Source organism: Astatotilapia calliptera, chromosome 13, assembly GCF_900246225.1.
Source record: "Astatotilapia calliptera chromosome 13, fAstCal1.2, whole genome shotgun sequence".
In the NCBI taxonomy this organism is placed as follows: domain Eukaryota; kingdom Metazoa; phylum Chordata; class Actinopteri; order Cichliformes; family Cichlidae; genus Astatotilapia; species Astatotilapia calliptera.
The window spans coordinates 23,752,851-23,767,040 of NC_039314.1; the positions used below are offsets into that span (position 1 = coordinate 23,752,851).

Genomic DNA, 14,190 nt, shown 5'->3' on the forward strand with positions numbered 1-14,190 from the left:
CCCCTGCAGCTGCTTACAGGCTAGTGCAGCTCCGCATCAGCTAAAGCTGGCACCAAATTCTGGCCAAATAGATCAGAAAATTGCAAACTGCATTTCTGTGCATCTGTGGAATCGCTGAAAGCAGATCAAACAGCTCGCCTGACTTAAACCTAAAAATTCCCAGAGCTCATCATCTATCTAACTCTCTCCTTCTCCCCCTCTCTCCCTCATTCTCTCTCTCCTACAGAGACCCAGCCGGTCCGGCTGTCCTCCCTGCTGCCATGGCCGCGGAGGCTGCCGGTAGGAATGATGCCACGCGTGGACCTGCAAACAGCACAGAGATGGAGGTGCGGGTAAGATGCTTTTCAGGTAGTTTGGGTCGCTGTCTTTTCGCGGGAAGCCTCCAGGATCGAGGTGGTCCCTCGACAGCAGGCCTTTGTGCGCCGCTGCAGAGATGGAGTTGGGATTTATTTTTTTCATTTTGTGTCACATTTCAGGCCAGAGCTCCATTTTTTCCCGTAAAGCAGGGAGGGTGGATGAGGGTTATCTTTCAGAGAGAGCGACCGCTGAGCATCGCAGCGCTGCTGCAGCGCTCACGTCCTGCGTGAAAGGGAGAAGTGAAAGCGCAGCAGCTGGTCGGCTGCAGAGGGCTCGGCTTATAAATAGCCCTTCGTTGACTTCTCTTTCACAATTTTTATTCGGCAAATGTGTCTTCCTGAATTCGGAGAGATTTAAATACGGCCGTCAAGCCTGTTTTCTTCCACTTGGTAGTGACGCAAATTGGCAACAACTTGGCAGGCAAGGTAGGAAATTCTTCCTGATCAACAGAGCAGAGCCTGTTATGAATGAAAAGCGAGCCTCTGCTGGGCTGATCGAGGTCATTATCGCAGTGTACAAGCAAAAGAGGCAATGTGGTGTTTTCATCAAGTATAGGTCTGTCCATCTGGTCAGATGGGTGGAAGGGTGGGATTGCTACAAAAAAAATGTGTTAGGAGAAAAAAAATCACGCTCTTAAAATATGTCATTAGTTTTTTAAAATTTTATTCCCAAGTATTATTTTGGGGACATCAGAAAACATATTGATGATTATGGAGCGCTACTGAGGTTATAGCACCAGTTAAAGTGTGTGTGTGTGTGTGTGTGTGTGTGTGTGTGTGTGTGTGTGTGTGTGTGTGTGTGTGTGTGTGTGCGTGTGCGTGCGTGCTATTGGCGTCTGTTCTTCATGCCTTCTTCAGTTGCTGGCTCTCAAACTCAACCTGTTCTTCCACTTTGCATTCATGCGGACGAGATGTTTGTGTCAGCTAATGTTCAAATGCTCTTTACCTGTTGACTTCAGTCTTTGGCCTCACTTCTCAAGTGCTCTTCATCCCTTCCACATCTCCCTTTTTCTTTACATCGTGTCCAATGGTGAGTTTGTGCTCCTTCAATCGGTTTGGTCTCCTCTAGATGAGGTTAGCCTTGTCTTTTTTCCAGGCCTTTCTCATATTCAGTGATGGATAGTCAGCGTTTGTTTGCATTTTAAATCAATGTGTCATCTGAAGTGGTTACAGTTGCCACACAGAATCAGGGTGACATGTCTGCAAATGTAGGCTAAAGTGCCAAAGGTGAGGCTAACCAAATGCAGCAGATTATTCACTGCAGTCTCCCTAATCTCCTTGCTGGAAAATGAGAGATTCTGGATTAAAGGAGGGAGTTTGGTGGAAACCCGTGAAAGAACGCCGTTATTAGAGATTACTGGACTCAGGATTGTTTTACGACCCACATACTTGGTCTGATGCAGCTTTGTAGTGATGCAGAGAAATTAACAGGAACATGAGAGTATGCTTGGCTGTTTCTGTGTGTTGTTTGGTCAGAAGTGAGATTTGTATTTGGCTTTTGGATGAAAGGGCAAACAACTTTCTCTTTCTGCCTGTTCAATTGTTTGGTGATTGGCTTATGAAAAATAACAGTTTGTATTTTCAGCTTCTTGCACTGAAGTCTTTCAAATCCAGCCTTGTTTCTCCTGCTGAAGGAGCTGCAACCTTCTCCAGGGGACTAAAACTCATTCAGGAGTCAAATGTTGTTACTTTAACAGTAATGATGGATATTTTATTTGTAGAGATGGCTAGGCTACACAAAATTATGCTTTTATTTTTAACAAGTTGAAATTTCCATTTTTGAAAAGCAGAAAATAGCACGGTACAGTATGGGAACATCATCTAAACTCAATTTATTTGTGGGTCTATAAGTGTTAAATATGTGTAAGCATTGGTTAACTGAGGTTCTGGAGAGAATTACATCAACATGTTATGGTTATAAAAAAGACACACTTATGTCAAGGGTGGTTTCCCCATATAAACTAACAGGTATTTTGTAACTATAAGGAATGGAAACTTCCTACTTTCAAATTCCTTGCATTTGTAAACATAACTGGCCAGTTCAGTGGGAAGATTCGTCTCTGTAAGTGGCCACTTAAATATTTTTCAAACTTGTGAGTGAGCCTAACCGCTGTGACAGGCAAACGTGTTTAAGTGAAGCACATGTAAAAATTGTGGCAAATTAAGTGGTCGGCTCTTCCTGGTGGGAATATTTAATGATGGATGCACTTCATTTCAAGCACTTAATCAACAAATAGGAAAACATGTTAGAAATTAAAATGTGGCAACAGAAATTTGTTGTAGGAAACTTTTTTTTGCGGCATCTTCTAATCAATTATTTGTAGAAAGAGGAAGACTAGACAGTTATCCTACTTCCTCTTTGTATTTCAGTAAAAGCCTTCACCACAACAAAACCTTCACTTCATGTGCAGAAACGAAATGCACAAAGTTAAAACATTTACTTTAGGTTCAGTACATGGATGCTCTGTGTTTAACACAATACAAGACTTTGTGTGTCATTGCATAAACGTTGCGAAAGGTTGACTATAACTACAGATTATCTGCAGCATATTTGACATTATTTCACTGTCATATTTCCTGCTATAAATCCTTCCTTATTGGAGGAATACAAAAGCAGCGAGGTACATATTCTCCACTAAAGAAAATATTATTTAAAGATATTTGGAAGGTTTATGCAGGTGACAATATCTATATAGACTACAGCACGAGAAATCATTGTTGTAACGTTAAGTCTGCCAATACTGAGCATGCTTTTAGACTTGCATCAGGAATGTTGGTGTTTAACAAAATGTTCTCTCTTCCAGCTGAAGGAGGAAAAAATGAAGGCTGATCTGGAGGCGCCTCTGCCGGCTGGACAGGAAGACTTTGCGATCCGGTGTCGAGATGTGTGCCGATCGTATGGCAAACTGAAGGTCCTCAACAACCTGAACCTGGCTGTGCCACAGGGACAAATGTGAGTAGATAATACCAACACAGCCTGTTAATTTAGAGCGTTTTAACTGGACAAGATTATAAATGTTCATAACAAAAGTCAAGTGTAAAAATCAAAATGTAAATACTGAGTGAAATAGTGAAAAGCTGAAGGTGTTTTACTTCCTGTATCACTAACAGCAACAAATATTTGACTCTTTCTTTTCTTCTTGGTGAGCAGATAAATGCTTAACCTGCAAACAATGCTGACATTTCTGGGTTAGGTGTCGGGACCCAATTCAAGCTGCTCATCTTGCCTTCACTTTTGTCAAGCATCTATTGACTGATTAGCTGTTGAAAGCTTAATTTCCTGCAGGATATTCAGGGTTATCTTTATAAACATCTACATTGTTTCTCAATAAGGCCTTAATGGGAAAATTCCACTATCCCACAGGGGAAGGAGAGCTTAGCATGACACTGCAAAGAAATTTTCAACCTGATGTGTCGGTGACAGTTCAGCTCTAAGTGCACACATTTTGCTTCTGGTGTCGCTGTCTCTTAGTTCGTTCCGTTGTCAGTTTCTTATAGATGATCTACATTCATTTTTCTCTAATATGAATCTGCATTCTTGAAGTGACAAGTATGACAACAAAGAATGGGGCCACCAAAAACGTTGACCTATACTTTGTGTGCACAGGAAAGCATTGTTACATGCTTTCCTGTGCACACAAAGTATGTAAGAGAAAATAAAGTCAAATGAACAACCTGGCAAATTCTTGAAGGTTTCTCATGTTTCTTGCTAGCTGGAAATATGTAAAACATGAATGTGAAAAACCAGTAAAACATGCAGACAGAACGAGTGTTACAAAACCCCACTGTGCTCTTGGAATATAACTTATATTGTTCCATTATGTTATTGTTCATTGTTTTAAACCTGAGGATAATTATCTCATTGATTGTAGAATGAGTATAGGCACTTTAACTTTCAAAATTATATAAATAATATAGTCTTTTATCAAGTTTTTCAAACTTAAACTTAAAAATGTGTTGAACTGTCATTGGCCTGTCTCCCGTCCAGCTATTTAAGCCATCAGTATTTCTAGACATACCTGATAAAAGTGCATGTGATAACAGAGTGCAGTGCAAACTCTGTGTGATGTATCTGAGACCGTTTGTAGCCTAGATATGAAAAAATACAATTTTTGATGTATCCAAAAATGGCTCTACATGAAAACCACTTTACATTCAGCAGACGTTAGTTGTAAGTTGACATTATGTATGAAAATAGTCACAAAGCCATTGCAATTTGATTTTTTTAACACTTAGCAGCATTAGCATCTCAGCGTCTTCAGAGGCTGGTATTAGACTGAAACGTCTAAAAGGAAATATCTGTCTCAGATTAGATTCCAGGAACACCTTTTTTCTAGAATGGTGAACTAGTTTCCTTTCAGTTAACTCAATAACCAGAAAGAGCAGCATTCCCTAGTCACATACTTTTGTACTGTCCCAGTGTTTCCCTCTGCAGGATCACGCTTTAAGTTCTATCTGAAATTTTTGTGATTGTGTTTTTCAGTTATGGCCTTTTGGGGCCCAGTGGATGTGGGAAGACCACACTTCTCAAATGCATTGTGGGAACTTTGAAAATCTCACGAGGTCACATCACTGTGCTAGGGAAGCCGCCTGCGTTTCCTGGCCACGATATTCCGGGGAAGAAAGTCGGATACATGCCACAGGTAAACACCACATAGTATATATTCCCATTAAAATGCGTACCTTTGCTCTTGTTTTAATTTTTTTGAAATACTCATGTGCCCAAAGATCCTTAACATATTTGAATAAAGCAGCAAATTTGTTGAAGTGACACAAAGGCAGCCCTACCTGGTTTTATGTATTCTCTATTATTTGGTTGTTCTTAAAAAGCCTGTGAACTTACAATCAAAGTCCTTGCAGCCATTTGTCCACAGAAGGTTTAAGCAAGTGTGTTCTGTCCAGAAAATTATCACCCCAACATCCACATCAGCTGCTTTAAAGCCATAAAGATTGTATGAAGCCTTGCTCTGGGGCTTCTGTAATTTGGCCTTTGCTGCAATGAGCCACCTGTACCTGAGTGAGCCCCATTACTGTCATTAGGTATCTGATGAAGTAGATAACACAGCATAGTATTTGTCGTCTTGTGTGTAACCCTGACCATTGCATTCATTCATGCAGGAAGTAATCTGCAACCCAGAGTGGGAGGAATGTGACACCTTGAATGTTTTCTGTTACAGCAATGCGGACAGATGCATCTTTAAACTAGCGATATATACTGCTTTCTTGAAATTGCTGTTGCATAAAAAATGTATATCTGCTGTTATGTAAGACTTTAATCCTTCAACAAAAAGTACCAGCTTTAATCCTTCCCAGGAAGCAAGAAAATAAAGTAAAAGCAGTAAGAGTAAAACAGATGCTAACTTTGTACATGTAATAGATTTACATCCACTGGTGCAGTTGTATTTGTCCTGAGGTGTGCTGGAAATGTTGGTGTTTGTGACTCAATCAGAGCATCAGATATGAGTTTCATTTTCTGCTTTTGTGCTGCACAGGAATTGGCGTTGTACAATGAGTTCACCATTAGCGACACCCTGACCTTCTTTGGCCGAATTCACGGCCTGACATCTAAGGAAACCCAGGCACGCATGAACTTTCTCATTGACTTCCTGGATCTACCTCAGAAGACCAGTCTGGTCCGAAATCTTAGGTAAAAACCACATATGATGCAGCAGTTGACCTTACAGATAGAACGATTTCAAAATCCAATGAGTAAAAGCTGATCTTACCCTGTAAGGTTAAAGTTGTAAGAGTGATCATCATAAAAGCGTATACTAATATTGAAAGTGTTTTTTCTGCAAACAGTGATGTGGTTCATGGATGTTAGATTTGATGCACGGAGATGTGAACTCATGCATTATTTCCCTAGATACAGCCAATTTATGAAGGGTAGCACTGTGCTTTTGCAGATGTCTGTGTGAAGACTTTAAACCCTTAATCTAAAATCTGTATTTATACCACAGGCTGTAAACCCAGGCTCAGTAAAACATTATGACTTTTCTGATAAAGCACCAGGTGAAACTCAGGGGCAGTTGTACAGTACATTATATTCCCTTGATTATCACTTTCCATTAGTGGTGTGAGGTTTGACTGATGCCAAGATACCCAATCAAATCTTACCTTGCAAGGCAGCTGGGTTCTTGATCACAGTCATGCGATAATCTTATCTTGCCATGTTTAACGCTGTACTCTTATACCAGATCCACAAATGTAACTGTAGTTGTTTAAGGAGCTCCTGGCCAGTAAGGTAGCAGCCATAGACACAGTTTAGCTGTGACAGAAGACAGTTGGACAGATGGAGCAATAATCAGCCACTGACACCAACTAGATGGTTTGGTAGACTAAGGAACTGCTAGGTTTTTAAGTGCCATAGATTGCAGCTTGTTTTTCTTCTTAGGCACTTTCTATCCTCCTTGTGCTATTGATTTTACTGGATGCAGTTAGCATATTGCAGTATCTCCATGACATAATGCTCACATTGCTCAAAAGTAATTTGGCATACTGGTTGATAGGGAAAAATGTTTATCCCTGACTGGTTGGCAGTGGTTCCTGGAGGTTGCTGGCTGTCACTGGATGAAATCGGTTGCAAAGAAGGTGCTGTACAAAATTGCTTTGGTTGCTAGCAGATTGCCTTGTTGCCTGTAATTTTTAAGTTTGTCTGGATATACTCACTATCATCTAGCCAAGTATTAATAAAACTTGCAAATGTACAACGCAAACAGGAAATGGAGAAGATTTGTCTTCAAAGTAAAAGTAGCGCCTCCATGCCATTGCCAACATGTTTCAAGGTGCAACTTTTACTTTGAAGGAAAAAAGTAAAAAATGTATCACACTTTTCAGTTTCACTACAGTGTGAGAGTTGCTGGACAGTGTTTGTAGATAAATTCATCACTTTCATCTAAAATACAACCAGTTATAAGCAATGACATGGAATCTTTTGCCAACTGGTCAGGAAATACTCATTGTTGTCAGTGGGTCACTGACCAGTCTGTCGGCCTTTGTGACTGGGCTTTAGCAATCATTTTCCAAGCAACTATCATCAACATTCAGCAACCAGTTGAAATACTCATATTTCCCCCATACAAATGTCATTGCCAACTGGTCACAGATCAGTCTCATGCGTGGCCAGGGCCTTATTCACTTCACCCTACATTGACACCATGATTGCCACACATCCAAAATGGTGTAAAAGTTAATGTTGCCTGATTACTTGTAAAGTGTCTACAAAACCTCAATAGTTAGATATATTTGTCCAAATCCAATAATTTTTTGAAGTAGGCCTTAAAAACATTCAGTTTGTGTTGTTTGAGGAACTGTTGGCCGGTTGCTCCACAGCTATGGCTTAATCTTCAATGTAATCGAAGATAAATGGATCATCTGTCAACGTGCTAACTATACTAGCAAGCTATCCTGACTGCTATTTTTTAATATTTTTCAAGCAGCTCCGAATTCCTGTTTTGAAAGGTGGCCCTGGTTTGGAAGTCTTTTATGCAGAGATTTTCTCACAACAACATAAAGAACTGTCTACTGACATGCTAACTATATAGCTAGCTACACTGACTGCTTGTTAGTTTTTAAAGTCTGTCAGACTGCTGCTTGTTTTCCCTAATTTGTGCTTTCTGTAGTGTTTTGCTGATAGGATTGGTTGCGTAACCGATAGTAGATAGACACTGATAGAGAAATGGGTCATTCAATCACATGCCAAGGTTTTTTAAATGTGCCGTATGCTTCAAAATAGTATGCACAGATGACTTTCCAGATGGTTCTTTTTAATAAAGGTCAAATCAAATCTGTCAACAATTTTCTAGTTTAAGTATATAATGAAGTAGACTTGATAGATTACTCAAATTCAGAACCACAGTTAAAGCAATGAGAATTTAGTTTAGTAATGTACTTTGGAGCATTTTGCAGCTATTGTATAAACATTAGCATTTTTCTACTGTGTTTTTCATCAAGGGAAAGTTCCACAAGCCTCCCAAACTATTTTTACCCACAAATTCAAACCAAAAGTAGACAATCTGGCAACACTGGTTTGCATGCTTTTGTGTAGCCATCAAAGCAAAGGTCCCTAGAGTCCTAGGGATATTATGTGAAATTGCCTGCATATTCCAGTCTCCCCTGCTGTTCATAGGCTGCAGCAAAGTCCCTATTTTCACTGTAAAGACATCAAAGTTTGTCTTTTTCAATCTTATGTGCTTAATATACAATATGTGCCCCAAAGTAAAGAGCTTCTCATAAGCAAGAAAGAATTTCTGATTATTCAGAAGTTGTCGCTCTGCATTCAACATCACTCCCACTTGCGTCACCATCCAGACCAAAAGTTTGAGCACCACTACATTGGCAGCTCACTTTGAAACATGCAGCATGATATTTTTTTGTGAACAAGTGATCATATCTGCAGAGTCTTTATGACTAGTATGAAGCCCGCTGCAGCTCTGTTTGCTTGTTGTTATCTAATCACAGTGTCATCCTTTGCACATCAAAAAAGTGAGAGCAAAAAGCCTCATTCTTGAGATGACATTTGCCTTTCTGAGTTCCTGTTTTCCAATCTATGGTAATAACTCCTTGAGGCCTGTTCTTGTTTTTTTATGCTTTTTCAACCAAAAAATAAAAGAATAGTATCCTCCTTTTTACGCTCAGAAGCTTAGTCTGCATAAGCTGTAAAACCTCTGGAAATTATTGAGCGAACTCTTTGATTTAATTTATTTTTAGAAATGTTACTAATTATTCTAACTATAAGAGATATAATTGCTAAAGCTCCGGCAGATCAATGCAAGTGGCAGATTACTTTATGGCCCTTTTATAAGAGTAATCACCATCTCCGGATTCACAACCCTGGTTCAATACAAAGAGCCTTCTGTTGTCCAGGAGGCCCTAACACCAGTTTTCATTAGAGGCTCATTTAATATTCATGGTAAAGTTGGTAAAGATTTTGCAACAGGCTGATGCCTCAGCTTGTTCTTCCCCCATCGTGGGAGAAGATTCACTCTGTTGCCCTTTGATTGCTTTTGTGTTACAGTGGAGGTCAGCAGCGAAGGGTGTCTCTCGGGGCGGCTCTGCTCCAGAATCCAGAGCTGCTCATCCTGGATGAACCAACAGTGGGAGTAGACCCTGTGCTCAGATCCAAGTATGTATACCGTCTGTCTTCTCCTGTATCATGCAGCACACGTGCACCGTTGTTTTCCAGGTGATGTCACCAAATATTTTCCTGCATAGAGAAATGTTTTTGAGGCGCCAGAACTGAAGGAAGATTACTACCAGTGTAATATAGTTATTTTTGCCACTTTTGTTAATGAGAGATTTTCATAATTCATGTATAATAGATCTTTTCATTCACACATAATGAGAAATAAAAGAAAAAGTAGTTGATCCTAAAGGGCAAAATAGAAACCCTGCTGTCAAGCACAGCTAGCAAAAAATCATAAACTAAAAAAAGACATCAAATTAAGAGATTTATAAGAATGTATCATTTTAAAAATCATTTTTAAGTCTATGGCATGTGCACCAGTTCCAATCCCTTCAAAAGTCCTTACAAAAACGTATTTGTGATTTTTTTTTTTTTAACATTTGTACAATAAATAAAACTATAAATGTTATCTTTAACCAAGCTGAGGACTCTAATGCAGGACACCACTCAGTAAAGGTTTGCAGATTTCACTACAAAAGTCAGAGAATATTGCAAGGAAGGAAATGGGGAATCCTGAGGTGGAAGGCGCAGATGCAGTGGTGCTAGAGGCTTGGCAAGTGAGCTGGTGGGCAAGTCCAGGGAGCACGGGGCATGTCTGTGAGTGGCGGTGAGTGGACAGGCAGAGAATCCGAGAAGCTGAGGTGATGTGCAATCTTTTGCACAGGGCGACAAACCAAGGTAAGACTAGTGAAAAACATGAACCTAACAAGAGAACGGGAAGCCTGAGCAATACTAACATACCAGTAGACAGAGCAGTCAGGCAACAAGTGAGAGGACAAGCCTGAGCTCATTTGCAACAGGTGCAAATGCTGCATTTGCACCTGTTGCAAAGATGCAGGGCCAAAAGGGCCAAAAGGAAGCCGCTTGACCAGACACACACCCACCCTGGGAAAGAGAAGCCAATAGAACGCAAGAAGATGAAGAAGTTCCTAACTTTTGTTTTCAAGGGGCAGCCCATCAGATGAAGATTACTTAAATGGACAGTTGTGTTTTCCTATATTACGGCATAATTAAATATCTTTTTTATCCAGTTTCCTCTCTTTTGAGAGCCCACTGGCATCTTTATATTTTTCTATATAGACAAAAGTTAACACTACAGTAAAATTACATTTCCACTAAGATCTCTGCATGGATTTATCATTCTCTCTCTTATTTACTCAACAAGATGGCTAATATTTAATAAAGTTTTGATAAAAATGTGATAAAGGCTACACCCATATTCATGCATCGATAAGCAAACACTGGTGAAAGCATACTGTACCCCCCAAATGTGTTACTCCAGTGTCATTGTGTAATCACAAAGCCTCTTAAGATCAGACGGCTGGCAGCAAAGCTGTTGCTGGCACAGCTGCGATTTTGAAGCAAACTCCATTACTGAGTGGGTCAAGTGTTTCAAGGATTTTTTTCTGTCTTCTTTCTAGGATCTGGCATCACCTGGTAGAGATTGTGAAGACGGGAAAAGTCTCTGTTATTATCACCACACACTACATAGAAGAGGCCAGGCAAGCCAATGTGGTGAGTTAAAAGGTTGCTGAATAAATGTGAATATGTTAAACACATAAATTAAGGGGAAATGGGACTTATTCAATAGAAAATCAGTTGTGTCTATGAATGTGTGTGTTGATTCCTGTTTTGTTTTTACTCTATAAATCGTTTGTACTTTTTGGATTTTCTTGAATCCAAAGCTCAGTAAAGGTTCACTTGTAGGTTCTCCTGTCTGTAGGAAAAACATTTTATTTTAAAGTTAAGATTAAATGGCTGGTTGGCCTTGAAGTTGAACCTTTGCAACAGAAGAATGAAATGTGTGCTTAAGACTTTGCATACTCTGAACTCCACCCTGTCAACAAACAAATCCAGGTGCTATAAAGAAAACACAGAGAACTGAAAGCCAGGCAGGCACACACAGTCATCATCTCTTTGTAAACCTTATAGAATAGAGTCGCTCTAAAGGTCAGCAGAGCTTTCCAGACTTTAGCTCCTCATATTTACAACATATTTCACTCATGGTGAAACTAATGCTTGGCTCAGCACAAATCCATTCATTCACTGAGTTCATTCATTGTTTCACCAGTAATCTCCTTTGAATATATAGTCTGTAAAACCACATTTTCTCAGCATGTTTATACTCTCAATTTTGGCAGAAGCATCATATTTGCTTGTGCATAGCCTATGAAATTTTGTTTGCAAATGCATAAATTTGTGCAATGAAAAATATTGATGCCATTTAGTTTAAATTTAACTTGAAGACTGGAAGCAGATTGGGGACAAACTGTATAGGGACAGTTTTCTAAAGCTGAAGCTGCTGGCAAGGAAATGTGCAACACAAAGAGCAGTTTTGAGAATACGTGCTGTTTTCACTGTCTCTACCTTAGTTTATAATGAGCTAATCAATAAATTGCTGAAGAGCTGAAGAGATTTACACAGTAGCTCGTGTAACCACAAGTGTCAAATGAAGAGTCAAACATTAGACAATGGCTCATACTTAAACCTACACTTGTACCACTATTGCACTGCTAATAGCTCTAGACAACAGTACAAAACAACCGATTGATTTATTGATTGGTTTTCTATTAGTTGAACGTAACATGTAAGGTCTCTTCTCTAAGTATCAGGTAAACATGTAGAAATCTTACTTTTTATAAGATTTTAGAATAACTCTATCAGTCTCTCGCAACATTGGCACAGTCTTCTTTATGGCATCATTTACAGTTTTTTGAGGTTTTGCGGGAATTCATTTATGCATAGCTCTCTTTATGTCCTGCCACAGTCGGGTTGAGGTCTGGAGTTTGACTGGGCCATTGCAACATCTTTCTTCTTTTCTTTTTCAGCCATTCTGTCATAGATTGGCTGGTGTTCTTGGGATCACCGTCCCATGGTATCAGCGAATTTTAGCTAGCAGACAAACGGCCTCATGTTTGACTCTAGAATACTTATGCAGAGGAGTTCATGGTATACTCAGTGACTGCAGGGTTCACAGGACTTTTGGCTACAAAACAAGCCTAAATCATTGCCCCTCCACCACTGCATTGACAGTATGTATGCTGTATTTGTGCTCGTGTGTTGAATGTGGTGTTGTGCATTATAGCTGAACATCTCCACTTTGGTCTCATCTGTGCAAAGGTCATTGTTCCAGAGGTTTTGTGGTTTGTTCAGATGCAACATTGAAAACCGTTGAAAAGTTGTGCTGCCATGTTATTCTTGGAGAGAATTTCTCCAGGCAACCCTTCCAAACAAGCCATACTTGTTAAGTCTTTTTGTAATTGGACTGTCATGGACTAACATTTAACGCGCTGAGCTTGTAGAGTATGAGATGTACTTCTTGCGTTTCTTTGATCACTGTCTTACCTTTGGGCAGAATTGCTGGGATACCCACTCAAGAATATTCAATTTCAATTTCACTTCAATTTTATTTGTATAGCACCAAATCACAACAACAGTCGCCTCAAGGCGCTTATATTGTGGCCATTTGTTAATGCAGTGCTGAGGTGTCACCTGTCATAGAAGTGGTCACATTTACTAATCAGTTAATCAAGTTTATGTCTGCACTTGGCTGCTACTTACTCTCTTAATTCCTTTGTTTTTCCAAAGTTTACTGTCTTTCATTTTCACATGACTGCAAATTCACCACCGAGGCAAGGGCATTGAAAGGTCAGGTAAAAGTTTTGTGATGGTAGGAATTCCACAGAAATTCCACAGTCAGAAGTGGTGATGGTGGCTTCACACAGGACTCACAAAGTTCAAGCACTTTATCTGTGTCACAATCATTATAACCTGGATCCAGAACGTCTCCACTAAAACCAGTCTGCCCACTCAGTCCTATCAGGCATGTCTCCATTTTCACTTAAAACGATATCTGTGTGAAGGACTGAGACAAATGGGCTTATTTGTTCCTGTCTTCGTGATACTTTGACAGACGTATGTCAACTGACGGAGCACCCAGTGGAGCAATGCATCACTCCACAGCTGAGGAATGAGCTTTTACCATGTCAACATGCTTCTTGCATGCACAAATCTTTTGCTTTCTGGTATAATAAATAAACTCTGATCACATAGCAGCTGCAGCCTTTGTTTATCCATGTTTGACCCACTAAAAAAGACTAATAGGATAAGAGTACCATTCACACACAACAGAATAAGAAGTAGTTTGCTATTTTGTAGATGGCTAACAAATCCACTGTTTGGCTTATCCTGATTTACCGCTCTTATACAACTTTAGAAGCTTATTCAGACAACTGTGTGTTTTGGCTCCCTGACAACAGCTATATGCGATACACTTTGGATTTCTATTAAGATAAGAATTAGCATTTCTTTTACAGAAGATAAAAAAACATACATTTAACATTCATTCAGCAACATTCAGTGTGTGTGTGTGTGTGTGTGTCTATAACAAAATAAATCATCTAATTATAAATATATGATTATTTATTAGTACCCTTTTACTTTATAACTAAATAAATAATTGCCAAGAAAAAAAATTAAGTCACTCGTTTTAAAAAGAGAACCTCTCTCTTCTTTCTTTTTCCCGTTGTATAGGTCGGTCTCATGCGACATGGCCGGTTGCTGGCTGAAGGTCCCCCAGATGCCGTCATGAAGCAGCACTGTGCAACAGTGAGTACTCTCAAATCCCAGTACAGACTGTGTGGGTGCCCA

At 39.7% G+C, this 14,190-nt stretch overlaps 1 protein-coding gene across 5 annotated transcripts in view; it reads left to right on the forward strand.

The window, feature by feature from the left end:
• The window catches only part of abch1 (ATP-binding cassette, sub-family H, member 1), a 37,471-nt gene that overhangs the window by 4,238 nt on the left and 19,043 nt on the right, over positions 1-14,190 (forward strand). For 3 of the 5 annotated variants that reach the window (XM_026189525.1, XM_026189528.1, XM_026189527.1), the window contains 7 exons: positions 227-332; positions 3,161-3,309; positions 4,840-4,999; positions 5,849-6,003; positions 9,373-9,480; positions 10,962-11,055; positions 14,074-14,148. In XM_026189525.1, coding sequence (XP_026045310.1) covers positions 227-332; positions 3,161-3,309; positions 4,840-4,999; positions 5,849-6,003; positions 9,373-9,480; positions 10,962-11,055; positions 14,074-14,148 — 847 coding nt within the window. Of the gene's footprint in view, positions 1-226; positions 333-377; positions 783-3,160; positions 3,310-4,839; positions 5,000-5,848; positions 6,004-9,372; positions 9,481-10,961; positions 11,056-14,073; positions 14,149-14,190 lie in introns of those variants that run through there. The other 2 variants (XM_026189526.1, XM_026189529.1) reach the window with 2 other exon arrangements.